Here is a 27905-nt window from a genome sequence, read left to right on the forward strand (position 1 = left end):
CTAGGCAGGGCTGGGCCCTCAGCCTCCAGTGGGGGTCCGTGCTGGCACAGAGCTGCTGCAGGGTAGCGTGGAGGCTGCACACCCATCAGTGGGGAGCAAAATCCCAGCACAGGCCCTTTCCCATCCATGCCCCCTGCCTTGGTGCAATGCCATGGCAGCAGTGCACCCAGGGCCTCCGTTTGCCCCCAGCCCTGCCCGGGCTGGCCCCTCCCGACCTCCCTGGGGCCAGGGGCAGCTGCCATGAGCTGCAGGGGCGCCAGGGGCACAGGCCAAGGGGAGTGGGGGTCCTTGCTTTGGCCCTGTGGCTGCAGGGGTGGCACTGCTGGCTCAGGAAAGGCAAATGCAGCCACAGCCACACTGTGAGGGCAGATGGGGGTGCCTGTGTGTGACCCCTCTGCCCCAGCACAGGGGCTGCCAGCAGCGGGGTTGCACATGTCCCAGTGCTGTCTCCTCGTTCCTGCTCTCCTGGCACAAGGTCTCTCCTCCACAGCTGTGGCCCCAGGTGGAGCTGCACTGGGTGTTTGCAGCCTGGCTCCACGAAGGTCAGCAGCCACAGGCCGTGGCACAGGAGCAAACCCCAGCGTCCAGCATCAGTGTGGGGCAAAAGTGCCCTGGACACCTGCTGTCCTGCACTGCAGCCCCTCAGAGGCACCAATTCAAGGCCAGGCACCCTCCTGCTCATGCCCTGGTGTGGTGGGGCATCCCAGAGCCTGGCCCCAGCCGGGGATGAGGTGCCAGGGCAGGGAATGTGGCCCTGGGAGCCGGCTGGGCACAGCAGAGGGAGGCGGTGAGGGTGCAGGGCCAGGCCCCCTGTGCAGAGCTGCCCGTGGCACCCAGGCACGGCCGAGAGGCTGCAGCCCGTCCAGCCACTGCCAGGGCACCCCCGGTGCTGCTGCTGGGCAGTGCCAGCCCCGGGGAGGGGCCCAGGGTGCTGCCAGGGCTCCCGGCCACCCCAGACCTCGCTGTCCCAGCACACAGAGCCTGCGCTCCCTCTCTGCCACTGCCCACTGGCCCCACTCCAGGGAGAGCTGGTCCACGGCTGCCTCTGCACCCCCGGGCCTGTGCTGGGAGCAGCCCCTGTGTTCAGGGACCCTGTTCCTGTGGCTGGTGGGGATCTGGCTGAGCAGCACCGCAGCAGCTGGGGCAAAGGGCCTGGGCAGGGACAGGGGGAAGACCACGATGGGGCTGGAGCGTGACTGGCCCCCGTGCCAGGACCCCTCACCCAGTGCAGTCTGCCCGGCTTGGCCACGCTGGGGCAGGGCTGGCAGCGGCTGCCAGATGCGGGGAGTCCAGGGCAGAGGCCTCCCTGCTGCTAAATCCCACTGCAGCCACTAAAAATAGCGGCACCTCTGCCCCAAAGCTGCTCCCCAGCTGCGCAGAGGGGCTGACAGCAAATCCCTGTGACCCAGGGACTGGGGGAGCATTCCCAACCAGGGCAGGGACTGATGCCTGGCCAGGGACTGGCACTGGCACCTTCCCGAGGGCTGGGACAGCGTGGCAGTGGCACGGGACAGGGAGGGATGGTGGTGTGCTGGAGGGGGGCACAGGGATGGTGGGGAACAGGGACGGGGATGCTGGCATGGGGCTGTGGGAGGAGAGAGACGGATCCTGAGGTGGGATGGGAGAGGGACTAGGACAGGAATAGCGGTTGGGCAGCTGTGCTGCTGGGGTGGGGCTGGGGTGATGACAAAAACAGGAATTCTGCAGTGGTGAGGGGGCTAATGGGCACCCAAGAAAGGTCCCTGCTCACAGAGCCCACCCAGTGAGAGCTGTCCCCGGAGACAGCTCCCTCTGTCCTGGGACTGGCTAAATAAGGCCATGGCAGGTCCTGCTCCCCGAGCTGCATCTGGAGCCCCGAGTGCTGATTAATGAGCTGCTCCAGCAGCCACTTGGACACGGCGAGTGGGTCTGCATGGACGGAGGAAACGCGACTTTCCCAGGGATAAAAATAGGCACAGGCAGAGCGGCGAGCCCTGGGAGCAGACCGATGGGGAGCACGGCGCTGCGGCTGGTGCCGGGGGGAGCCCAGGGGCGGCGGCGATGCTGCCGTGCCCGCGCCGGCCCTGGCACCGCTGCCCGTGCCCCCGGCCCGGCTGCCCTCGCCCCACACAGCGGGCTGTGCCGTGGGGCTGCTGCCAAAATGGGCCCTTGTGGGAAGAGCCAAAATCCTGCTCAGGAGCCCCATAACCGGCTTAGGGCTGGAGGGAATTACGGCACCTCGTGAGCCACGGCCCGTGGAGCGCCCGGAGCCCGCGTCAGGCCAGGCCCCAGCTCGCTGCCCTGGGCTGGGGAGATGGAGCCGCAGCTGAGCCTGTCCCAGGCCCCCAGCAGCCCCACGAGCCAGGATCCCTGCGGGTCGATGGCAGCGTCCCTGCCCTGCTGCCCCCTGCCCTCCCTGGCCGTCCCTGCGCTGCTGCTGCCAGACCGTGGCCGGGGGTCGCTGGCCCAGGCAGGAGAGCCCTCGGGTGCAGCGAGAGCCCAGGTGCCAGGCTCTCTGCCTGAGGGGGTGCTCAGGGGGCCCCTCTGCCAGGGCTCTGCATTCTCAGACTCAGCAGCGATGCCCAGCGGGGCCCCAGCAGCAGCGTGGGGTGGCACCAGCCCAGGTTTCCTGTGAGGGTCTGGGGGCAGCACTGCCACTGCACTCCAGCCACACGGGGGCTGAAACTGGCTTGGCAGGCAGAGAACCTGCATGGTCACTGTCCCAGTGCCTTCCTGGGGAGGATAATACAGGCACTTGGTGCAAAAATGAGTGAACAAATATCTGAATGTGGACACCAAGCAGGGCCGGGTGGGGATGGGGACAGGCTCTGTGCCAGAGCGGCCGTCTCCAGCCCCACCTGCCCCAGCCCCATCTCCCCCAGCTGTGTCCCAGGAGTCCCCGTGACCAGGAGTCTTGCACAGGGCTGCCCACATGCCAGGGCCGGCGCCACCAGGCTGGAGAAGCTGCTGAGGGCCAGTAGGAAGCCGTGTGCCCTGCGCTGTGTCCCATGCATGGGGTCCAGAGGAGGGATGTCCCAGCCACGTCTCCTCACCCTGCTGGTGCTGCTGCTCTGCTGCCAGGTAAGGATGAGCTGTCACACACGAGGGTGCTCTGCCCCACGCTCAGCCCAGTACCCACGGAGGACTGCCACCGAGCCACCCATCGCACTGCATGCCCTCACCATGGCACGTGGTACAGCCTCTGGTGCCCCTTTGTGCCTCCTCGTGGCATGGCGTGGCTCAGAATGGCATGGCATGGCTCAGAATGGCATGGTGTGGCTCAGAATGGCATGGCGTGGCTCAGAATGGCATGGCGTGGCACGGCATGTTCGGCAGCACCAGCTAGGGTCACTGCCTGGCACAGCACGGTGCCCCCTGCTAGCAGGACACGAGTGACAGGTGGTCCCTGGTGCCCGCAGGGTCCCTGTGCCCAGATCACGGATAACGTTGTGGAGAGGTGGAAGGAGTACAGCGAGGAGTGCCAGCGCAACATGAGCCGCCAGCCCGCGCCCACGGGTCAGTGCCCGCGGTGCCCAGGGCCCTGCTGGCATGGGGATGGGGCCCGGAGCCAGCACGGGGCCCGGCAGGATGGGGACAGGCAGAGGGGCAGGGGAGGTGAGGCCAAAGCTCCTGTCCTCCTGCAGAGCTGGTCTGTAACCGCACCTTCGACAAGTTCTCCTGCTGGCCCGACACGATGCCCAACAGCACAGCCAGCGTGCCCTGCCCCTGGTTCCTGCCCTGGTACCAGAAAGGTAACGCGGGGAGGGGCGTGCACACGTGCAGCTGTGCAGTGTGTGCAGGTGTGCAGTGTGTGCAGCTGTGCTGTGTGTGTGCAGCTGTGCAGTGTGTGCAGCTGTGCAGTGTGTGCAGCTGTGCTGTGTGTGCAGCTGTGCAGTGTGTGCAGGTGTGCTGTGTGTGCAGGTGTGCAGTGTGTGCAGCTGTGCTGTGTGTGTGCAGCTGTGCAGTGTGTGCAGGTGTGCTGTGTGTGCAGGTGTGCAGTGTGTGCAGCTGTGCTGTGTGTGTGCAGCTGTGCAGTGTGTGCAGCTGTGCAGTGTGTGCAGCTGTGCTGTGTGTGCAGCTGTGCAGTGTGTGCAGGTGTGCTGTGTGTGCAGGTGTGCAGTGTGTGCAGCTGTGCTGTGTGTGTGCAGCTGTGCAGTGTGTGCAGCTGTGCAGTGTGTGCAGGTGTGCTGTGTGTGCAGGTGTGCAGTGTGTGCAGCTGTGCTGTGTGTGCAGCTGTGCAGTGTGTGCAGCTGTGCAGTGTGTTCCCACGCGTGTGCAGCTGTGCTGGCACACCTGTGTGCTGTGTGCGTCTGCTGCTGCAGGCAGTCACACCGGGGCCGGTGCACGCTGCCCGCGGGGGCTGGCACGCCTCACCATCCCTCCCCTCGCAGTGAAGCACAGACACGTCTTCAAGACCTGTGGGCCGGACGGACAGTGGGTGACCGGCCCGCGGGGACAGTCCCTGCGCGACGCCACGCAGTGTGAGCAGGATGACGAGGACCTGAAGGCGCAGGTGGGCAGAGCTGGGCAGCAGGGGTCCCTGCCTGCCCCCCTGCCTGCCCTCCGTCTGCCCCTGCCCTCACTCGCTCCCTCCTCTTCCAGGAAAAGTTTGCCAGGACCTATGGCAGCTTCAAGGTGATGTACACTGTGGGCTACTCTGTGTCCCTGTGTGCGCTGCTGCTTGCCCTGGCCCTGCTGCTGGGCTTCAGGTGGGACTTTGGGCATGGCTGTCCCCAGGCTGGGCAGGGGGACGCCGGGGCCCACGCACGGGCATTGACGATGGCCCCCAAATCCGCAGCAAGCTGCACTGCATGAGGAACTACATCCACATGAACCTGTTCGCCTCCTTCATCCTGAAGGGCGTCTCCGTGCTGGTCATCGACGCCCTGCTCAAAACCCACTACAGCGACAAGATCGACGGCTACAACGTGCAAGTGTGGCTGAGCGACGAGGTCAGCGCAGGGACAGGGATGGGGACAGGGACAGGCGCAGGGACGGGCAGTGCTGTGGAGCTGCGGGCTCTGGTGGCGCTGGGGGCACGGGCACACACACACAGGCAGTGCTGCAGCCCTGACCCTGCCCACAGGCAGCTGCAGGCTGCAGGGCAGCCACGGTCTTCATGCAGTACGGCATCGTGGCCAACTACTGCTGGCTGCTGGTGGAAGGCATCTACCTGCACAACCTGCTGGTGGTGGCCGTCTTCTCCGAGAGGAGCTACTTCACCCTCTACCTGTGCATCGGCTGGGGTGAGTGTGGGCGGGCTGGGCCCCTGACCTGTGCCCTGCTGTGCCTCACCCGTGCTCTGCTCACCTCCCCTCAGGGGCACCCATGCTGTTCCTCATTCCCTGGGTCATTGTGAAGTTCCTCTACGAAAACATCCAGTGAGTACCAGCTCCAGCTGCTGGCTGGCAGCGGGCACAGGGCACAGGGAGGTGCGTGGGGGACTCCAGGGACGTTGTGCTGGTTCTGGAGTCACTCCACACCGTTGCCCACGGCAAGGAGCAGGGTTCTGGGCCTTAGTGCTTCCTTGACTCGGGCTGCCAATCCATGCCAGTCTCCAGCAGCTGCCTGGTCGAGGGGCTTCCTGGCAGTCCCCATCCCTCCATTCTGCAGGTGCTGGTCCACGAACAACAACATGGGCTTCTGGTGGATCCTTCGCTTCCCCGTGTTCCTGGCCATCCTGGTGAGCCCCCTGCAGCCCCTGCTCCAGTCTGTGTCACAGGCCCCGGCATGGCTATGGAGGGGCTGCCCAGGGCAGGGGAGCAGAGGTGTCCCGTCTGCTCCTCCTCTGGCTCTCCCTGTGCCCCCGAGGGCTCACTCCACTCCTTTGCAGATCAACTTCTTCATCTTCATCCGCATCATTCAGATCCTCGTTTCCAAGCTCCGTGCGCACCAGATGCGCTACACTGACTACAAGTTCAGGTGGGTGTTGGATGTGGCTGTACACTGTGGGGTACACTGTGGGGTTACATTGTGGGGGTACACTGTGGGGGTACACTGTGGGGTACACTGTGGGGTTACACCGTGGCTGTACACTGTGGGGTACACTGTGGGGTTACATTGTGGGGTACACCGTGGCTGTACACTGTGGAATTACACCGTGGCTGTACACTGTGGGGTACACTGTGGGGTTACACTGTGGGGTTACACTGTGGGGTACACTGTGGGGGTACACTGTGGGGTTACACCGTGGCTGTACACTGTGGAATTACACCGTGGCTGTACACTGTGGGGTACACTGTGGGGGTACACTGTGGGGTTACACCGTGGCTGTACACTGTGGGGTTACAACGTGGCTGTACACTGTGGGGTACACTGTGGGGGTACACTGTGGGGGTACACTGTGGAATTACACCGTGGCTGTACACTGTGGGGTTACAACGTGGCTGTACACTGTGGGGTACACTGTGGGGGTACACTGTGGGGTACACTGTGGGGTTACACCGTGGCTGTACACTGTGGGGTACACTGTGGGGGTACACTGTGGGGTACACTATGGGTTACACTGTGGGGTTACACTGTGGGGTACACTGTGGGGTTACACCGCGGCTGTACACTGTGGGGTACACTGTGGGGGTACACTGTGGGGTTACACTGTGGGGTACACTGTGGGGTACACTGTGGGGTACACTATGGGTTACACTGTGGGGTTACACTGTGGGGTACACTGTGGGGTTACACCGTGGCTGTACACTGTGGGGTACACTGTGGGGGTACACTGTGGGGTACACTATGGGTTACACTGTGGGGTTACACTGTGGGGTACACTGTGGGGTTACACCGTGGCTGTACACTGTGGGGTACACTGTGGGGGTACACTGTGGGGTTACACTGTGGGGTACACTGTGGGGTACACTGTGGGGTACACTATGGGTTACACTGTGGGGTTACACTGTGGGGTACACTGTGGGGTTCACTGTGGTGTGGATCCCGTGTCCCCACGGCACACCGGGCTGCGTGCCCACCTGTGACCCTCGTCCCACAGGCTGGCCAGGTCCACGCTGACGCTGATCCCGCTGCTGGGCATCCACGAGGTGGTCTTTGCCTTCATCACGGACGAGCACGCCCAGGGCACGCTGCGCTACGTCAAGCTCTTCTTCGACCTCTTCCTGAGCTCCTTCCAGGTGAGCCCAGCCCTCCTTGGGGACACGCAGTCTCAGGAGGGACTGGACGGAGGTCTGGTTATGCTCTTCACGCCTCTCCTCCCCCTTCCCAGGGTTTGCTGGTGGCCATTCTCTACTGCTTCGTCAACAAGGAGGTGAGCAGGACAGGGGGGCACAGGCAGGGGGGCACGGGCAGGGGGGCACGGACAGGGGGGGCATGAGAAATGGAGGGCATGGGCAGCGGGGGCACGGGCAGGGGAGCACAGGCAATAGGGGGCATGGGCAGCGGGGCACAGACAGCAGGGTCACAGACAGAGAGGGCACAGGCTCACACTGACAGCTGCTCCCGCAGGTGCAGGCAGAGCTGCTGAAGCGCTGGCAGCGCTGGAAGCTGGGCAAGGACCTGGCTGAGGAGTACAAGCACACCTACAGCCACGCGCCCAGTGCCCGCAACGGCGCGGGCAGCGCCTGCGAGAAGCACCAGCTGGTGGGCGGCTGCACCAACGGGCTGGGGCGCAGCCCGGGCCCCCCGGGCGGCTCCCAGCGCCGGGAGAGGAGCGCCGCCGAGCACCTCGCCCTCGGGGGCCACCACCACTGCTACGAGTTCCCGGAGACCACGGCCGAGAGCCACTTGTGAGCCCGCAGCCAACGGCGAGGGCTGCGCCGGGCCGTGCCCGGCCCCGTCCGTCCCTGGCGCCCGGGCGCACGGACACAGCGAGGCAGGCAAGGGGGACCCGGACCTCTGGAAGGGAGAACTGTGGGGCCAGGGGGATCTGTAGGGGGGGAGTTTGTCCTGTGGTGCTTCCTCGTGCACCTTCGAGTCCCTGTGCACAGTGCTGTAATTTATCTGTCATATCTGTAAATAGGTGTGGGCCCGTGCCGGGCTGCAGGGCCAGCTCTGTGTGTGCCTTGCTGTGGGGACTGGGGACTCTGGGGACATTGGATGCGTCTGGGCCATGCTCCTAAGCACCCCATGGATGCTCCACAGCCATGGATGGGGAGCTGAGTGACCCGGCAGGGATGGGATGCTCCAGAAGACAGCCCCGCTGCCCGCCCCACTGCCTGCCCCACTGCCAGGCCCCAGCCCAGCCCCATCTCCTGCCCCACTGCCACACCCCAGCCCAGCCCCATCTCCTGCCCCAGCCCAGCCCCACTGCCTGCCCCACTGTCAGGCCCCAGCCCAGCCCCACCTCCTGCCCCAGCCCAGCCCCACTGCCTGCCCCAGCCCAGCCCCACTGCCTGCCCCACGGCCTGCCCCAGCCCCGCACAGGTGAGGGGGCAGACGTGCAGCCGCTGCTGCGCTGCCGGCCGGGGGCAGCTCCAGCTCCCCAGCACGCGCTTTCCTTTGGCCGCTAATCGGCTCTGTCCTCTCGCTGCCAGGAGCCCTTAATTAAATCATTTGGCTCTGCCCGCGGCACCCCCGCTCTCCAGGTCGCTGCCCGGGCCGTGGCCGGGCACCAGCCGGCGGCAGCGCTGGCTCGGTGAGCGCCGCGGGGTGCGGGGCTGCGGGACCCCGGTGCCGGCCCTGGGCCGCGTGCGGCGGGCTCACGCCGCGCCCTAAGAGGCTTGTGCTGCGCACATGAGCGCTAAGCCCGGATGCCGCAGCTCTGGGCGCCACAATCGCCTGGTGTGTGGGGATTAGGCCGGGGCTGCTCCCCGGCTGGGCTCGCCCCGCCCGAGGGTGGCGGCGGGACGGACAGCCGCCCTGCCGTGACCCCGCGGACCGTGGGCACTGCCCGGCACCGTCACTCAGCGCTCCCGAGCGGGTGACGGCCCCGGCTGCCCGAGGCCCGCACCCAGCCCGGCGCAGGGGCTGAGAGCTGGGAGTCCCACCGGGGAGCACCGGGCAGGCGCTGCCCCCGGTAAATCGCACCCAGCCGCTGCACCGCCCGCCCGGCCGCGGCCCCGACACCCGCGGGTCCCCCGGAAAACGCGGCTCCGGGACACCCACGGCTCCCCGGCACCCACGGCTGCCCTCACACCCACGGCTCCCCGACACCCACGGCTCTCCGACACCCACGGCTGCCCTCACACCCACGGCTGCCCCACACCCACGGCTCCCCGGCACCCACGGCTCCCCGACACCCACGGCTCCCCGACACCCACGGCTCCCCGACACCCACGGCTGCCCTGAAACCCACGGCTGCCCGACACCCACGGCTCCCCGACACCCACGGCTGTCCTGGCACCCACGGCTGTCCTGGCACCCACGGCTGCCCTCACACCCACGGCTGTCCTGGCACCCACGGCTACCCTGGCACCCACGGCTGCCCTGGCACCCTCGGGAGCCGTTGGGAGCCGCGCTGCCTGCAGGCTCCCGGCCACAGCGAGGCACCGGCGGGGCTGGCGTGGCACGGCCAAAGAAGCCATGGCCCGGGCCACGCAGAGCTTGGCTCCGGCAGCAGAGCCCAGCCCAGCGCACAGTAATTTTCCTCTGTTTACTCGACAACTCGCTGTCTGCGCTGGCCGAGCAGGAGCCGGCGCCCGAGAGGCAGAGCAGCGCTGGCAGCGGGGATGGGAGCAGCAGAGCGGGCACAGAGGCTCCGGGCGGCGGGGCTCGGGGCCGTGGGGCAGCAGCGCCGTGGAACGGGCGAGGGAAGGGGCGCGCAGTGCTGGGGGGCTGCCCAGGCCCCAAGTGCAGCGATGGGGACAGGAACAGGCGGAGGGACAGGGATTGCCCCGCTCACAGCCCCGGCAGCCCCTGCGGAGCCAGCGGCCCTGCAGCCGCTGCCGTCACTGCGGCCTTCCTGACGCGGTAACGAGCCTAATTGAGGCAAATTGCTGGAGCACCAAGCGGTTTCTGGGAAGGTAAATATGGGCATGGCACGGAGCTGTGCCCTGCTCCAGCGTTGCTGTGGCAACACCCACTGCGGACCCCCGACCCCGCTGGGGCCAGGCTGGCCCCCAGACCGTGCCCAGCAAGGGTGGTCCTGTGCGTGCCACACAATGATGGGACGCTCCAGGGACCTCAAGCCAGCCCCAGCCCATGGGTGAGCTGGGGAAATGTCCTGTGTCCCCTGGCGCTGAGCCCTGCGCAGGTGCGTGCACACATAGAGCACACATGTATGCCACACACACACACACACACACAGAGACACAGAGACACACGTGTATACACACACACTCTCACACACACACACACACACACACAGACACAGACACACACACACACAGAGACACACACACTCACACACACACACACACACACTCACACACACAGACACAGACACACACACAGAGACACACACACTCACACACACACACACACACACACACACAGACACACACACACACACAGACACACACACAGAGACACACACACACAGAGACACACACACTCACACACACACACACACACACACACACACACACACACACAGACACACACACAGAGACACACACTCACACACACACACACACACACACACAGACACACACACAGAGACACACACACTCACACACACAGAGACACACACACTCACACACACACACACACACACACACACACACACACAGACACACACACTCACGTGTACACACACACTGGCAGGCGCTGCCCTCAGCCGCCCTACCGGAGCCGCTCGTTCATGGTATCCAGAGGGATGAAGGTGCTGACATCAGCCTGGCCAGACTTGCAGGATGGTTTGGGTGGGAAGGGACCTTTAAACGTCCTCTGGCCCAGCCCCTGCAGTGAGCAGGGACACAGGGACACCTGCAGCACCAGGCTGCTCAGAGCCCCGTCCAGCCGGGCACTGAGTGTCTCCAGGGATGGAGCACCCAAGCACCCCCGGCCTCTTCAGGCAGCCCGCGCTGGAACCACTCTGCCCTGAGCAGAGACTCTGCAGAACCACAGCGCGGCCATGGAGCCAGCCCCTGGCTGTGAGCTCGTCCCAGGGCATGGAATGGGGCTGAGGCAGCTCCTCACCCCCAGCCTGGTGCCCGGGGCTGTGTCCCCCAGGCAGTGCCCTCCTGGCAGAGCCAGGCACGGCGGGCAGTGCCCCCCAGCCCAGCCCAGCCCAGCCCAGCAGGCACCCCTAGGCGCAGCGCCTCGTAGGAAAATTCCCACTTTATCAAGGGAATTGAGCACCACAAATTGGTCTCCTAAGTCGATTCTGCCTGCTGCCAGGCCTCTTCCCCACCACCTAATTTGATGACAAACACGTTCCTCTCCTCCTCCCACCCTTTAATCTAATGAAGAGCACTGTGTCCAAGGCACAGGGAAATAAACTCTGATGAGGTTGATTTTTATAGGTAAACAGCCTGATTTCTCTGGCCTGTGGCCTCACTCCTCACACCCCTAACACCCACCACCTCCCCCTACCACCTCACCATCCTTGCCCTGCAATTTGGCATCAGTCTTTATAAAAATTGCCTGCTTATAGGATGTTTTTTGTACATTTCATTAGAGCTTGAGCAGCTGCTTTGCCTCTGGCTTTACTGTGCCCAAGCAGAGGAAAACAAGGCAGAAGTGGGGGTGCTGCAGCAGGGCGCTCATGCCCAGGGCGTGTGGGGGCCTGCAGAGCTGGGATGGCCCCAGACGGGTGCCCAGACGGGGGGCAGTGCTGGGCGCCATGGCAGCTGAGCAGGCCTGCCTGGACACAGGACACAGGGCACAGCCCTGGGCATGCCAAGGGCTCTGAGCAGGGCACCCCACTGGCCTGCCCGGCTCCCTGAACACACCACAGGGCCCATCCCAACACAAGAGTGAAAGGAGAGGGGCTCTGACAGTGACACCATCACTCCTGTCCCCCATTGCCCGCAGCTGCACGGATGCAGGGCCTGGGGTGGCTCAGGAGGCAACAGGGGCTGAGTTTCCATCTTGCTGTGCCAGGACCAAGCAGCAGGAATGTTTTGGTGATGGGAGGTAAACAGGGTCGTGGTAAGTGTCAAGATGCACTCAGGCAGAAATTCTAGCAATGCTAAGTATAGCCTAAATGCCATTAAAGCAGGAGAGGGAAGAGGATATGAGGGTATTAATAGTCTCAACATTTAAATCCTGGGTGCAGCCACAGCTCCAGGGATGCTGGCTGCCCAAGCCCAAGGGCACTGTGCCACCGACACGCTGCACCTGCCTGCAGGGAAACCAAGAGCCCAGCAAGGGCAAGACCAAACACAGCTCTCTGCCCCTCGTCCACGCCCCAGAGCTGGGCCAGGCTGCAGCACCACACCAAGGCCGCCCCAAAAGGACACCAGCGTTTATTTACAACACTCCTCAAGTGACATACCACAGAAAGGAAAGGGTACAGTACAACTCAAGGACTCAACAAAGGAAAGGTATTGGCAGCCCCAAGTCCCTGCAGCCCTCCCCACAGCCACTGGCACTGCACGGGCCTGGCAGCCCCATCCCCGCCAGCCCGGAGCACGGGCGGGCAGGGGGCTGCCAGCCCTCCCTCGGGGCAGCCCCGCAGCTCGGCCGGGCACAGCTGGCACGCCAACTCTCAGGCAGGGACGCAGGAACCATCCACGCGGTGCCGCGAGCGAGGGGCTAAAGGAAGCACCCCTGGTGTGGTTCCACCACTGTGGCCACCCAGGGCAGCCTGAGGGGCCGGCTCTCTTCCAAGGGCTGCGTATCTGGAAAATGGCGTTAGTACAAAACTGCAGCGTTGCCAGGGCAAGGAGCTCCCGAGCCTTGCTCCGTGCAGCCCCACGGCTGCCCCCACGGCCACTGTCTCCTGTGGAGCTGCAGGTGGCCCAGGTCCCTCTGAGCACCTCTCAGAAGCCTGGGGCTGGTGCTGACACTCCACCTCTCCATCTGCAGGGAGAGGAACACCTTCCCCTGCAGCACCACAGCGACCAGGCCTGATCTAAGCAGGTAGAAAATGTGGCCTCAGACGTGGCCCACGTGCTCTAGCTTGCTGCCACAGAGGAACTGGGAGGAGCCTGGCTATGGCCTCCCAGCCCTCAGCTGCACAGCGGGGCTGCACAGGGGCTGTCCCTGTGTCGGGAGGCACAGGAACAGACTCGACTGTGCCACCTGCCCTCGGCCAGCCCCAGCAGACGTGGAGCTGAGGAAAGCGAGACCCCGTGCTGCCCGATCCAACAGCGCGTCTGCTTCGGCCTGCCCAGCCTGGCACAGAGGGCAGCGACAGGAGGGGAACAGGGGATCGGGTTGCTCAGCATGAAGTGGGGAAGGGCGGCTTGAGGCCAGAGAAAGCTATGAGCGGGGGACTGGAATCCTTTGCAACAGGCTCTGGGCAGTCTCGGTGAGGCCCTGAGCATCCTCGACCTCAGGCAGCTTCAGAGCCAGCCCCAGAGCTGACTGGCTCTCCCACGGGCTTTTAGAAGGACAGACCAGAGGAGAAAATCAACACAAAATCTCAAATTAAATCTGCTTGAGGACCTCAGGAGAGTAGCCGACCCGCAGGGAGGATCCACTTTAGGACTTCTTTGCATCCTGTGTGTTTCTCCTCTTCAGATCACCCAGGTCGACGGGTTTAAACGCTGCAAGGGAGACAGGAGAGACTCTGGGGGCAGAGGCACGGCAGCCCCCGCCCGGCGCGCCCAATCCGGGCCGGCCCGGCCGGCGCGGTGCCCCCGTCCCCCGCACCTTTCAGGCTGGGGTTCGGCATCTTCTCCACGTATTCCTCGACCAGGCCGCGCTCGGAGCCCATCTGGCTGCGCAGGTCGCGCTCCACGCACTGCCAGGCTGCGGGGACAGGGTCAGGGCCAGGGCCGGGGCCGCTCGCCTCGGCCGCCCCGAGCCGCCCGCGCCCCCGCCCCGCGGCCGCCGCCCCGCTCACCCTCGTAGATGAAGCGCACGTTCTCCTCGTGGGCCGGCGTGAAGATCTCGCTGCCGGCGCCGGGGGAGCGCGGGCCGCCGCTCCGCTTTCCGTTGTACACCACCCGGGAGACGGGGGAGCTGCAAGCGGAGCGCGGGGGGAACTGAGCCGGGCCCGGGGCCGCGCTGGGCCCGGGGCCGGGCGGGGCTCACCTGGCCATGTCGGCAGCGGCGCTCGGCGGCGCTCGGCGGGGCCGGAAGGGGCTCGGCGGGGCTGCGGGAGGAAGGGAGGGCTCGGCCGGGCCTGGCCGCGCGGCGCCCCCCGCCCGTCGCCGGGCAACGCGCGCCCCTCACCTGGGCCCTCCCGCCTGCGCCAGCCGCACAGACGGAAGCGCCGCACCGCGCAGGCGCGGCCACGCCCCCCTCCCGGCGGCGGACACACCCCCGCGCCGGCCCTGCGCACGGCGCTGGCCACGCCCCCGCCGCCACGCCACGCCCCCGCCCCGGCGGAACCGGAGATGGCACCGGAGGCGGTAGCGGAGATGGTACCGGAGGTAATAACCGAGATGCTTTATTGGAAAAGTACAAAGTGGTTCGCGATTGGCAGTACCGGGCGCTGCTGCCCGTTGGCCGCCCGGGCCCAGCCCGGGCGCAGCCCCAGTTCCCAGTCAGGCGCAGCCCCGGTTCCCGGTCCGGAATAGCCCCGGTTCCCCGTCCAGCTTAGTCCCGGTTCCCGGTCCGGAATAGCCCCGGTTCCCGGGCAGACGCGGCCCCGGTTCCCGGGCCGGCGCAGCCCCCGGGCCGGCCCGCGGCGCTCGGTGTTCCGGTCCCGGCTCAGCGCAGCGCGGCGCCTCCCAGCAGCAGCACCAGGTCCTCGTACTCGGGGTCGATGAGGTCCGAGGGTTTCTCCCCGTCGTCCGTGGTGGCCTCCAGGCTGGCCCCAAGGGACAGCAGGTACCTGCAGGGCGCGGAGCTGAGCAACCGGCCCGGCCCGGGCAGCCCGAGGAGCCGCCGGTGCTCGGGCAGCCCGAGGAGCCGCCGGTGCCTGTGCTCCATGCCCCGGGGCCGTACCTGGCGATGTCGGCGTAGCCGTCGCTGCAGGCCATGTGCAGGGGCGTCCAGCCGTTCTCGTCGCGCTGGTGGATGTCAGCGCCGTACTTGACCAGGAGCTTGACGCAGTCCAGGTTCCCCGTCAGCACGGCTTCGTGCAGCGCTGCCATGCCTGCGGGGACAGCGGGTCAGCCCTGCCCGGGAGGGAGCGCTCTGCACGCTGCATTCGCAGCTCGGGAAAGGGGGGCAGGCACTCTCCTGCTCAGGGGGAGGACGGTGGGGAAAGAAACACAGAGTGAGAAAGCCAGAGGAGCTGCTGTGGGTTCCTGCTGCCCTTCTGCAGCATGAATGCCCTGTCTGGGAGGGTCTCCATGGCCCTGTGAGAGCAGAAGCCAAGCGCAAGAAAAGGACAGATCTGGGCTCCACACCGGCCTGTACAGATCAGGCATTCCATGAACAATTTCTGGTGAGGCTGTGCACGCAGAGCTTTCCCTGAGCCCCCAGAGTCAGACATACAAGAGGGAGCAGTGCCTGTGAGAAACGGGCAGAGCCAGGAACAAATGCAGATCCCCCAGTCAGGGGAAAAGGCAGGAGCCCCAGGGTGCTGCCCAGAGCCCGCAGCCTGTGCTTGCTGCCGTCCTTTGGGGTCCCACCACGCTGTGGGGGCTCGATGGTGCCTTACAGGGACCGGGGCCAGGCTCCCCCTTTCCGCTGACTCTGCTGGTAAGGGGAGATGCTGGGGCCACCCTGGGGCTCTGCTCCTTGCTGAGGGGCCCAGCTTGCTCAGTCCTGCTGAGGGGGGCCCACAGCGCAGCCCCGGTGTCCCTCACGGCCCAGCCCAGCCCCGGTGTTCCTCACAGCCCCGGTGTCCCTCAGCCCCACCAGGCTGTGCCGCTGCTCTGCCCAGCTCCGCGGCCCAGCAGCACTCACCAGAAGGGTAGATGGTGTCCAGCGTCACCTTCCTGGCCCGTATGAACCTGCCCACCTGCTCCAGGTCCCCCTGCTTGATGTGGTCCTGGAACACGACGTCGTTGGGGAAGCGCACGGTGCGGGAGGCCCGGAGCCGGGGCGCGTACCGGCCGTACCGCGGCGTGCACCGGCCGTACCGCGGCACCGCGGGGCAATAGTCCCTCATGCTGGCGGCAGCAGCCCTCAGGCACAGCGGCATGGGGCTGCTCAGCACGCAGCCCGGCCCCTCGCTGCCCTGCTGCCTCCTCTGCGGCCCTCACGGCCCGTCCGGCTGCAGCTCTGTGCTGGCCCTGCCGTGTCCCGCTGTGTTCCCTGCTGCAGCGATGTGGCTGTCACCGTGCTGCTCTCCCGCTCTCCTGGGGCACTCGCAGGACGTGGCACCGGCACCCGCAGCTCACCTCCAGGCCCTTGGCCCAGGACTGATGGTTCTCTGGGAGCACCGCGTTATAAAGACTGCCCCGGGCTATTTTGGGGACATGCAGCTCATGCTATTTGCCATGATGCTTTGTAATCGAGCCGCCTGGGCCTGCAGCCTCCCACTTTTGGGCAGAAGTTGGTGTCTCATCTTACCACCCACCTGTTGATGTGCCCTGTCCAAGGGGTCAGATCTACTCTTGCTTGGGTAGTCCTTCAGGGGAGCCTGGAAGGAATTTCCCAACATTGAGCCCTTGTGGGGAAAGGGGCACCGGCCACCCTGTCCCAGCGCAGTGTGCGTGTGCCAGGGCTGTGGGCACCGTCACATCCAGAGCTGTCACCCTCCTGTAGCCAGAGGGGACAACTCGAAAGGAGCAGGAGGAGCTGTGCTGCCCGGCCCAACTGTGACAGCACACAGCCAGCAAGCACAGCCTGAGTGTCTGATGGCCCCTGTGCCCTTGCGAGGACAGAGGTGCTGCTGGTGATCCCAGGACAGGCACAGGACCAGAAGCCTGCCCTGCTGGTCCCTGCTGTTCCTTGTCCTAGAGACAGGGAAGCAGCTGCTGCTGAGGGCAGGCTACTGCAAGCAGCCTTCGAGGAACAGCAGAAGAACAGCACCACCACCAGACAGCCCCTGCCTCTGATACTCTCCAGCTACACTGTCGTGACCCAAAACAGAACCATCTGCCACAGAGGAGTCATTCAGGTCCATCACGGTTTAAGCAACCACTGTTTTCCCCCAGCCAGGTTTGGGCACATCAGACAATTAAGCATTTTGTGCTTTGTCACGGTGATGGGGATTGTCCAGGCTGGTGTGTCAGAAAAAAATCCCTGTGCTGCTTTAGGAGTCAGGGGTTTCACTCTGCCCTCCTGCTGCAGAGCCCTGCCCTGACCCCAGCAGCACAGGCAGGCACACACCCCAGAACTCCTGCACTTGTTTATCTGCTGGCAAAAGCATCGATCCCTTGACCGACCATCCGCTTGTGGATGAGCCTGAACACGGCACAGAACACTTGCAGCCTGCTTTCTTGGAACAGCAATTAGGCATGTACATCCAATGGCTGCTGAGCTCCTGCCCTGCCACAGGGACCCTTGGGCTAGGGGAGGCACCTCGTCTAAGCCCGGCACAGTGGGTGTCTGCCCAGAGAGAGGAGAGCTCTGCAGAGCTCAGGCTTGGTCACAGTTCAACTGGCTGTGCAAAACAGACCCATTTGAGTCAAATTCTAGTCCCTCCTTTCAGTGGGACTTGATTAGCGAGAGTCCCTTCCTCCCCACTCCAAAAGACGAAGCAGCTGTCACCAACCAGCCCAGGCCCCCAGCACCGCTGTGTTTGTGGGTGCAGCAGTGGCCACTGCCCACCTTCAGTCATAGCCCTGGAGGGAGGCAGCTCCTCCCTGTAGCTGCAGGTACAGGTCTCACACACACCTGGCTGCTGCTCTGTCAGGGACAGCCCTTCCTCATCCCGTGCTGAGTGGGGGCCTGCTCAGCCCCAGCCCTGGCGCTGCTGTGCCCCAAGTTTGGGAACACCACATCTGGGGCACAAAGGCTGGAGCTGGAGACAGACACAAGTGTCATCCAACACCCTGTGCCACTGCTCCAGCACACATCCCATCGACAGAGGTGCCCCCAGTTGTCCTCTAGCCTCACCATGCCCTCCCTGTGACATTTATAGCATATTTTCTAACCAAAATACCTTCAGCAGCAAGCAGCAGGTTTGGAAATAGCAGCGTGGCTCAGGAGGTCATGTGAGCCTGACTAGCAGAGCCCAGCAGCAATGTCCCCTCAGCCCAGCCAGCTGGCCCAGGGGCTGCACACTCCCAGGGCCAAGCCACGGCCGCTCACACCTGCACCAGCCCCTGGAATCCGGACAGGACACCGGCACTGGAATGTTCTTTTCCTTTACTAATTACTTGGAGAACGTGACACACACCCCATTGCAGCAGAGTCCCATGGGAATCATCCTATGACTCTGATCTCCCCTTCCAGGGTAGGTTCAAATATCCTACATGTTGATAAAGACAAAGAGACATAATAGTATTAAAATCTCAACTTTATTTGGCCATCAAATTCAGTACCAATGTTATTGTAGCAGAATGCTAAGAACCAGCCTGATGCAGCTCAGGCCTGTGAGGCACTCCCTCAGCCACATTCCCAAACCCCAGTAATTGCAAATGTCCTGTTTGATCTGTTTATCAGGCCCTCCCCCACCACCCACCTGCCGGGTCAACACACTCAAAATAATTCGTGAAAGGGATTGCAACTCTTGTCTTTGATCAAAATGATGTCAACACAGCTGGTGAGCCAGCAGCCACCTCCACCCTCAGAGCCTGCCACAGCCAGTGCACAGAGTATTCCACCCCTCCAGGAGCTTGGAATAGACATCTCCAAGTGTCTTAAAGGAGAAGGGAAAGGAAACATCTGGCTAGCATGAAGAGAAGCACCTTCACATACACCTTTCCCCAGGAAGCCATCAGCCTTCTGCCCCCACATCTGCTGAAGGCCAGCTCCAGGGAAGAACAGCGGACACCATTAAGGACCCTGCCAGGTGCAGAAATCAATTAGGGGCTTTAGTTTTAAAAGAAAAAGAGAAAAAAAAGCTGTCTGGAAGATGTTAGTGGCAAGGCTCCAGATTGTCAGGCTACTGAACTCCTGGTACCACCTCACAACCTCCTGCTGCCCAGAAGAACAGAGTTCTCCAGACAAAAGCTGTGTACAAAAAAGTACATCACAATAGAAAAAAGAGCCCAGCTGGCTGGGCTGGCTCCCTAGTGACAGTTCCCTTTTCAAAAGCCAAAAGAAAGAAAAGGTAAGTGTACAGACAAGTGAGGGTAAAGTGTTACTTTAGAAGCCAATCCCTGGATTTCCAGTCATTTACCTTCTGCTTTAAATCTTAATGGGTTTCTGACTCACTGGGCTGCATCATAGCAGCCAATTTAGTGTCTGATTTTTTTGGGTGATGTAGATCAGTCTTCTCTTTACAATTCATCCTTTTGGAGTTTCTGCTCATCCTCATCACCTTCCTCAAGTTCAGTTTCTTCATCCATCTCCAGGTCCTCCAGATCCTGTGGAGGTTACAGACAGCTCCTGGTTTCTGGCACATGAGGCAGACCCAGGATCCAGCACTGAGCAGCAGCCCTCATCTGGTCACTGCTCTCTGCTGCCATGCTAACAACACATCCAGAGACTTCTATCAAGAGCTTCAGACTCAGGACATTAAGGATTAGGAAGCCTTATGGAAGATGGCACCTGTACACCTGTAGTAGCCTCCCCAGCCCCCAGCAGGTGAGAGCCTCCAAGCAGACACACAGGCATGTGGCACTGATCACACAGCCCAGCTCCAGGTGCCGAGTGCCCCAGCAGTGCTCTCCAGGACAGGAGCCCACTGCAGGCCCACAGCCACCCCAACAGACCACACTGGTGCGGGCACTTTGCTCACCAGCAACATGATGTGTAACAACACAGGATCTTATTTAGGACTGAGGGTTCAGGCACAGAACCCTGCTCCCAAGGGCCCAGAGTAACCATGCACATTACTCACATCATCAGCTGCTGCCCCATCCTGACCTCCGCTCTCCAGGAATTTTTTGAATCCTTCTAGTGTCCTCTCCCCATTATAGTCAATTACCTACACAGGAAAACACAAGGATGCTGGTTATGGGCACTACAGACCCACACCCCTGGAGAGGAGAATTCTCTTTCTGAGCAACAGTGAACATGCCAAGCAAAAGGGAATTTAAAAATTCACCTTCACCCATATGAGACGAAGGAAAACAGCTCAGCCACTAGACTTCAGAGATCACTGCGAGGAAAGAATAGCCTGCAGATGAGCACACTGTCCTCTATGCTCCCTCTTTTCCCCATTCCCACTTCCCACTGCCCCCCAGGCTCTTTCCCTACAGCCCAGACCCCTCACAGGGCCCTGGGTGTCCTGCAGACTCGCCGTGTTCCGTGCCCACAGGATGCAGAGCCCTCCCCAGTGCTGTGCAGAGCGAGCAGCGAGCGCTCTGTGCTCCCTGGCCAGCCCAGCTGCCTGCTTACATTTCTGCCAGAGCCTGCAGGGAAGAACTTGAGCGTGGGGAAGCTGTGGATTTTCACTGCCTCCACTTCATTAGCCGTCGAGTCCATCTTGGCAATGACAATGTTCTCGTGGTCCCTGTAGGTTTCTCCCAGCTTGTCCCAGATCGGGGCCAGCTGCTTGCAGTGACCACACCACGGGGCATCTGTTAATCACAGACACACAGTTGCACCAGCAATCTAACGAGGCACCGCTCCTCCCCAGCCAGACAGTTCTCACACATCTCTGCAACCAAGGCACTGCTTTTGGGGCCCAGGCTGCAAAAGGCTTTTCCCCTAATCCTGGTCACACAGGGGTTTTGGCAATTCTTTCACACCAGTTACTTGGAATCAGCTGGAGAAAGATACTCACAGAACTCCACAAAGACATTCTTGTTCTCATCAAAAGCAACTTCTTCAAAGTTCTTCCCAACCAGAACTTTGACAGGATGCTTGTCCCAGTCTTCAGGAAGATCCTGACTCATTAGGTGGGGCTGGAACAAAAAGTGAAATTCAGACAAACTGTTTGCTGCATAGCTACTGGGGCTGATCGTGCAATCACACATCCTGGAAAAGCCAGGTTTCAACACCCCACTGGTGCCTCAGTCACAGGCTGCAAGCAACCAGATGAACTGTCACTTCCTCTTGTCCCACAGAGTCTCCTTCCCACCCCGGCCCAGCAGGAGGAGCAGGTGCTGTTGAGCAGAGAATGACAACAGAGCTCTGCAGGAGGAAAGCCCCCAGCCCTGCTGACGGCCCTGTTCCCCAAGGACTGGGCTTTGCTGCACCCTCACTGCAGGCTGAGCCACACAGAGCCCCTCAGCAGATGGGAGCTGACAACCCTTTCCCCTGTGCCACAGAATTCACACCTTCCACACGCTGCTGGCAGAAAGAGCAACCGGATCAACAGTGCAGTCCCCACAGGGAGAGCACAGCTGCCTGCCGTGCCCCAGGCCCTCCTCTGGCTCACCCTCCTGCAGCCCCCGGGCCCCAGCAGCTTTGCCTTTCACTCCTAAGCACAAAGCCCAAGGGATGCTCCGTGCACAAGGTGGAGGAGCTTCTCCAGCCCCTCACAGGGAGCATTTCTGTTCCCTCTCAGCCACCCCATTCATCACCACTGCTGTTCATCCACATACCTTGATCTTGCCTGCCAGGAATTTGTTACAGAACTCTTTGATCTTGTCTGCCGTGAGCTCATCAGATTCAGGTTTGTATTTGGTCATTTCTTCCTCCAGGGTGATCAGACGTACAGCTGGGCACTCTTCCTTCTTCAGGCCAAAGAACTCCAAAATCCTCTGGTTGTCACTGTGGTCACTGTCTATGAAGATGAACAGGATCTTGGGGGGAAAAAAGGGAAAGGCAGGAGGTGAACACGAGTACCTTGTAGCTACTGACGCTTCACATGCATGCTCACACCAAGTGTAGCTGAGCTGGCTCTTTTCCTCCCCTGTCCCAGAGGAGAGAGCTGGCTTGAAGTCCCCCTCCACAGCTGCTCCATGGTTAAAGACAGTGCTACACTTCTCCACAGAGGTGGGTGGTCTCCTAGCTCATGATCCAAGAAATCCAGCTCACCTTCCCTTTGAAGTCCCCAGCTGCACTCTTGAAGTTGTCCAGCTTCCCTTGATAGTCAGACACACTTTTTGGTAGGAAAAGCAGAATATGAGTCTTGATCTCTCCTCCAAATATTTTAGGAGCAGTCTGAGGAGTAAAAAATAAACTTTATTTTTGGAACAGAGGCATATCAGTATCCAGACCAGTTTAACTCTACTATGCTGAGCAGCCCAGAGCAGCCTCCAACGCTGCAGGCCTGCTCTGCACAGCAAGCTCCCATCTCTGTATTCTGTGTCCTCCCCACTCCTCCACATCCCCAGAGCCAGCCCCACAATAAAACATGGCCATACAATCTACAAGTGGACCTCTACTATATTCTTGCAGCAGCAACGGGAAGGCCTTGTTGGACATCTAAAACCCACCTGCTCAGTGAACTCTATGACCAGAGGCAATGAATTAGACTTGATGAAGTTCAGCAGATTATCTTTTGTGAGATCCCCTTCAAAGTTGTTCTGGCCTTCATCGAACTGCAAGAACAGACATTTTTCATCAGAACACTTGTGCATCTCACACAAATCTCTCACTGCCCCAAGGGATCTCAGCTGCACTCCTTCTGAGCAGGCTTCCATCTCAACGAGGTTACCAAAAATCCACCTAAAACCTGGATCAAGGTGCCCATCTTCCTTGCAAGCAAAGCTTTAAATCACCCCCAACCAGAAGGCAAGCAGCAGCAACAGCCAGGTTTGATCTCAGCCTTGCTCTGCACCAGTGCGGGAGCACTCATGGTGCCAGTCACCAGGAAGGGCCCTGAGCAGCCACTGCAGCCACACAGTGCTGGGAACACCTGACAGCAAACAGCGACTCGCCCAGCTCAGGGGACTCACTCCAGTCTGTGTCAGGACAACAGCACATGCTGCACACCTCGCCAGAGGTGCCAGGTCCTGTTCCACAGGGCCATCACCCCTGTCAGCCCCGAGCAGGATTCCCAGAACCCTCTGGCAGCCTGAAACAGCAACAGCTGCAGAGGGCCCATCCAGGCTGCAGGGAGGATGTGCAGAAGGGCACAGCGGTGCCCTGGCAAGGCCACACTAAGGCTGTTGACAGAAGGAAGAGTGTGGACTCAGATAACCTTCTGTTAAGGGGAGGCACACCAGCCTCAGTGGAAAAGCTGAGGAAAACAACTCTGCAAACACTCTGAGGAGTTCTGCAGATTGCCTCAGCACCATCAGGACAGCTGTGTGAGGCCCTCTGCAAGTCTGGACAACTCTCACAGAGTAAGAGAAGAACAATGAGCCAAACCCTCTCAGTTCAGACCCAACTAATGGTACGGAGCCAAAGCCCAAAACCAAAACAGGCCATGAAGGTCTCCTGCCCTGGGGTTTGATTTCTGTGGGTGCTCCTTTTCTGCCTGGTTCAGAGCAGACCTATCCAGGAGCTGCTGTGGCACTGCCATGCCATTGCACAGAACAGAGAGGAGCCCCAGTGGCTGGGCAGATCTGAGCACTCCTGCCCCTCCCCAGCCTGGCACAGCACGGTCACTCCTGCTCCCAGCACACACAGAGCAGGGCACACAAAGCTGACATACAGAGCTACTCATGCAATAACACACAGCTACCAAACGAGACAAGAACAAAACACTCCTCCCTCCCTTCTCCCCCCATTTTGCTAATGCATTTTGAGCTCATTAGCCGGATATTTCCTCAGCCACACTGACCTGAGGGACTCTGACTCAGAATTGAAGTCTACAAGCTTCTATCACCATAAAAAATCTACAGTGTCAGAAGTACAGTATAATAAAACAATTGTTTCAGGTGAACAAAAAGGAAGTCTTGTGTTAGGTCAGGCTGGGCAAAGTCACAATTGATGACATTACAGCTTTAGTAAATCTGAACCCAAAGCACTCAGTCCTGCTTCACAGCACCTCTGGGTGAGGAGCCACCAAGCCTGAAGAACCTCTTCTTGTCTGCTCAGACTTGGAAATCCATCCCAGTGACAGGGATTGTCATGCCTCCATTAGAGCATTTGTGGTTCTGCAGGCAGTCAGCACCCTTCTGCACATAATGCACTGCCCCAGCCCAGTAAGCTGGAACTGCAAATCCTCTTAGGAGCTTCTCTGGAATCCCTGCACTGCAGAACCCACAGCAGAGAGACAGAGCAGCTCCTGGACACAGCAGGGGTCAGCAGCGGGCAGTGAAAAGCAGCTCTGCTCAGACACAGCCAAACAGCACCAAGGCAGCCAGAGGGCTCATCTACTGTTCCGTCGGGCCTGTCCAGGACTGTGTGACACTGCTGCACTGCAGAGAGCTGGCTAAAAGGGAAGGGAGTGAAGGAACAAGCTGCACCCAAAGCCCAGCAGCTCTGGGAGAGCAGCACAGGGCTGGCAGACTGACACAGCTGCACACTGTGGGCCCTGAGGCTCCCCAGCCCACAAAGGGGCCACAGGCTCTGAGGCCCAAGAACAGCTACAGCAGCAGCATGGGGCCTTTGTTTCATCCAGGACCGACCTTGTGGGAGTCTGACTAATTAAATAAAAGGAAATAGACAGCAGAGCCCAGTGTGGTGCTCAGGCTTGGCACCAGCCAGTACCTTCTTGAAGAGGATGACACTGTCCTTACTAATCTGGTACTTGGTGAAGACATCAGCACTGGAGGAAATCCCAAAAGGAATATCATCCACAGCTTCTGCTGCCTGCAGGAACTCCTTTGCTGCCTCTGATGCCGAATCCTGGGGAGCAAAGAAAGGTGTCTCTGAGGAGCCACATCACCTCAAGCATTCCCATCCCAGGGCCCAGCCCGAAGAACTGGAAGATCAAGGAAGGCAATGCAGCGAGTATTGCATAAGGCATAGAACCTTCCCCAGCCAGGAGGGAGCAGGGAAGGCCCTGGACACACACAAGAGCATCTCCAGGGGAAACACAAACTCTACCTTGAAGAAACCAATCACCACCACTTCACTGGAGTCCACCAGAGCCTCGGCAGCAGCCACATCAGCCAGGCTGGCAGCAGCCGGGCCCGTGCGCTTCCTCAGCCAGCTGACGATGTCGTCTGCCTCCCTGCCAGCTACGGGAGAGAGCAAGGAGTCACCTTCCCCCAGCCAAGGCCAAGAGCACAAAGCCCTACAGCTTGGAGAGAAAAGATTTTCAGCAGCTGGTCAAGAGATCAGCAAGAACCAGGATCGCATTTGCGCAACTCTCTCCCTTTCACTCACAGTGCAATTAAGCTTATCCCTAATTGATAAGTCAAGGTACAGGGACTCCCACAAATCCATTCCTCTCTCACCTCCTGCCCCCGTCCTTAAACTTTGACCAGTAATGCAACACTCCTCCATGACCTCAGTATTACTTATGCTATCACAGCACCTTTTCCTTCCAGGATCTCTATTATGGATGCCACCCTCTGTTACCAGCACTCTGGGGCCTGGCTTGGCTGAATTCTGTCTTGGCCTTCCTTGCAGCCCTCTCACTACCCGTGTTTGCCTCCTCACCCAGTGGCCCAGGTGTGTTTCCAGTTCTGGAAAGGCTTGAGTCAACTTAAGCCACACAAAAAACAAGCTCAAGTCACTTTGCTAAAAGCAGCTTCCTCCACTCTGGCTGCCCTCAGGGATCTCTCCAGAGGGAGGCCATTGCAGGCTGGCCCGTTCCCCATGGGCCCAGCACCATCCCCAGGTCGCTGTCACAGTGGACCTTGTCCGGGCACAGCAGCACAGCTCCAGCATGGGGCCATGTGCAGGGACCCGGCGCCACGTTGCTGCCCTCTGCACCCTGGCGTCGCAGCCAGGCCCTCTTCACCTGCGTGCTGCCCCTCCTCACCCGTGTACTCCTTGGGCGCAGCCTTGTCGCCGTTCTTGAAGAACTTGATGGTGGGATAGCCGCGCACGCCGAACTGCTGCGCCAGCTCCGACTCCTCCGTAGCGTCCACCTTGGCCAGCCGGATTTCCGAGCCCTCCGCCTTCAGCTTCGCCGCCGCCTTCGCGTACTCGGGCGCCAGCGCTTTGCAGTGCCCGCACCACGGCGCGTCTGCGGGACGGGGAGTCAGCGGCGGCCGGGCCTCCCCGCCGCCACTCCCGGGCGCACCGAGGCCCGCCGGGACTCACGGAGCCCCGGGGAGGGGCGGGCCGGGGGCCGCGCAGACCCCCGGCCCGGCCCGGCCCCACACCCGCCCGGGGGAGCCCGTCCCGCAGCGCCTCTCCCCGGCCCGACCCTCCCGTCCCCGGCCGCGCCCTCGCTCCCCGCCCGCCCGTTCCCCCCGGCCCGGCCCGGCCCCGCCGCGCTCACAGAACTCGACGAGCAGGTATCGGTGCTCGGCCAGCGCCTGCTCGAAGGAGTTGGCGCGCAGCACCAGGACGCCATCCTCCTCCTCCTGGGCGGCGGCGCGGTGGGGCAGCGGCAGCAGCAGGGCCGTGCAGAGCAGCGGGAGCAGAGCGCGCACCGCCGCCATGGCTGATGGCGGCCTCAGTGTCGGGCTGGCGCGGCCGTGGCGCCGCCTCCCCTTTATAAACCCGCCCCCTCGGCCACCGCTGCGCGCTATTGGCTGCACCGCCCACCTGCCATTGGCCGGCGCCGCTGCCCCGGCCACTGCGCGCCGCCCATTGGCTGGAGCTCCGGGCACGCCCCTCGGCCGCAACCTCGGGTTGGCCGCCGGCGGCGCTCCCCGCCCGCAGGCCTCCATTGGCTCCTTTCCCCGCGATGCCGCTCGCCATTGGTCGGCGCCGCCGTCTCGCGTGGCCCCTGCCCTCGAACGTGGCACTGAGGAAGCGCCGCTGGGCGGCACTGCGCGTGCGCGCGGCCACGGGCGCGTGGTGGATCCTGACTGGGCCGCGCGCCCCACGTGACCAGCCCGGCGCGCGAGGCCTGCCCGGCCCGGCCCGGCCCGGCCCGGTTCGGTTCGGTTCGATTCGATTCGATTCTGTCCCGCTCTGCTCGTACCTCCGCTAGACACGGCCTTCCCCTCGGGGTCACGGCAGCAGCACTGCCCGCCCCGACCTTGTCTGTCTGCCTCCGGCGCTGGGCTCCGACTGGGCCGAGCACCGGCCCCGTTCGCTTTGCTGCAAGCTCGCCGGTCACGGAGACAGGCCGGGCACGGAGGAGCCCGGTGACCGTGGCACGGCAAACCCCGCCGCCCGGGTCTGCCTGCGGCACTGCCGAGGGTCCCGGCTGCTGCTGCTGCTGGTGCGCGGCGGGCGGGGAAGGGCCCCGGGCGGGGAAGGGCCCCGGGCGCTCCCGGGCCGGCTCCCGGCGCCGCCGCTCCCGCCCGCGCAGGGCCCGGAGCGGGGCCGGGCTGGGGCTGCGGGATCCCGGGGATCGCCAGCCCGGAGCTGCTCAAAGCCGCTGCTGCTCTGTGCTCCGGGCAAGGGCCGCGCCCGGAGCTTGCCAGCTCCCGTACCGAACCCGAGTGCTGCCAGGAGCTGCGGCCCGTTCATTGCTGCGGCCGGTGCTGAACCACGCGCTCTTGTCAGGCCCGGGGAGAGGCCAGCGAGGTTTGGGAAGGCACACGGTGAGGGCACCGCGGCCGCCCAGGGCCGGGCAGGCACGCCGGGCTGGCAGGGAGGGAATCAGCGCTGCATTCGTGCGGCCACCTCGGGGCCTGTCGGGTTCCAGGGGTGGAAGCCACTGCCCGGAGAGCCCGGAGAGCCCCGGCAGCGATGGCTCTGCTCAAGGGCCCGCCTTGCCCCGCGGTAGCTCTGCATGTGCACTGTCACTGTGGGGTCAGAGGGAGCTGCTGCAGCGCTGGAAAAGGGGAACAGCCCGGGCTGGTCCTGCACAACTTCTGGCCGAGGTCCTTAAGGTGCATCACCTGCAAGGGGCCAAGGGTTTACTCTGGGAACCAAATTCATGCAAATGGTCTGTCCCACGTAGGCTGTGACAGGAGCCACCCATTCCCAGCTCATGGCATGCACCAGGCACAGGAGCACAGCTGTCACCCTGCTGGGGGAGGAATGTGCCAAGAAGAGAGGCAGAGAATCCCCGAAGCTGGAGCACAGCACAGCTGTCCTGCCCCTGCAGGCCTCCTGCCACGGAAAACCCATCTAACAGAAACCTTGACACCCAGGGTGTGGAAACTCTTGCCAAA

The 27905-nt window shown here is 62.3% G+C and overlaps 4 protein-coding genes across 4 annotated transcripts; 1 reads left to right on the top strand and 3 right to left on the bottom strand.

Annotated features, from left to right (window-relative positions):
- The first annotated feature begins 2864 nt into the window (after nucleotides 1–2864).
- GCGR (glucagon receptor) lies at nucleotides 2865–7719 on the top strand. The gene is made up of 13 exons (XM_054293098.1): nucleotides 2865–3060; nucleotides 3399–3495; nucleotides 3624–3731; nucleotides 4371–4492; nucleotides 4582–4688; nucleotides 4778–4931; nucleotides 5066–5225; nucleotides 5300–5360; nucleotides 5593–5662; nucleotides 5813–5901; nucleotides 6965–7103; nucleotides 7196–7237; nucleotides 7435–7719. Exons 1-13 carry the CDS (start codon nucleotides 2992–2994, stop codon nucleotides 7717–7719), a joined length of 1503 nt encoding a protein of 500 aa, XP_054149073.1. The 5' UTR covers nucleotides 2865–2991.
- A 5371-nt stretch (nucleotides 7720–13090) lies between these two features.
- On the bottom strand, nucleotides 13091–14112 carry MCRIP1 (MAPK regulated corepressor interacting protein 1). Its single transcript, XM_054293123.1, has 4 exons — nucleotides 14014–14112; nucleotides 13823–13941; nucleotides 13630–13728; nucleotides 13091–13523 (listed from the first exon to the last, which is right to left on the bottom strand). The coding sequence occupies exons 1-4, from the start codon at nucleotides 14019–14021 to the stop codon at nucleotides 13459–13461; spliced, it is 291 nt and encodes a 96-aa protein (XP_054149098.1). The 5' UTR covers nucleotides 14022–14112; the 3' UTR covers nucleotides 13091–13458.
- A 522-nt stretch (nucleotides 14113–14634) lies between these two features.
- Nucleotides 14635–16018, bottom strand: PPP1R27 (protein phosphatase 1 regulatory subunit 27). The gene is made up of 3 exons (XM_054293121.1): nucleotides 15781–16018; nucleotides 14872–15022; nucleotides 14635–14758 (listed from the first exon to the last, which is right to left on the bottom strand). Exons 1-3 carry the CDS (start codon nucleotides 16016–16018, stop codon nucleotides 14635–14637), a joined length of 513 nt encoding a protein of 170 aa, XP_054149096.1.
- A 2247-nt stretch (nucleotides 16019–18265) lies between these two features.
- P4HB (prolyl 4-hydroxylase subunit beta) lies at nucleotides 18266–26302 on the bottom strand. Its single transcript, XM_054293096.1, has 11 exons — nucleotides 26111–26302; nucleotides 25646–25852; nucleotides 24763–24896; nucleotides 24424–24561; nucleotides 22260–22364; nucleotides 21859–21984; nucleotides 21423–21623; nucleotides 20660–20780; nucleotides 20272–20453; nucleotides 19772–19858; nucleotides 18266–19295 (listed from the first exon to the last, which is right to left on the bottom strand). Exons 1-11 carry the CDS (start codon nucleotides 26271–26273, stop codon nucleotides 19209–19211), a joined length of 1551 nt encoding a protein of 516 aa, XP_054149071.1. The 5' UTR covers nucleotides 26274–26302; the 3' UTR covers nucleotides 18266–19208.
- Between the last annotated feature and the right edge of the window lie 1603 nt (nucleotides 26303–27905).

This window comes from Melozone crissalis, unplaced genomic scaffold (genome assembly GCF_028551555.1).
Source record: "Melozone crissalis strain CALT ecotype California unplaced genomic scaffold, PUWL_Pcris_2 ptg000129l_1, whole genome shotgun sequence".
NCBI classification, from domain to species: Eukaryota; Metazoa; Chordata; class Aves; order Passeriformes; family Passerellidae; genus Melozone; species Melozone crissalis.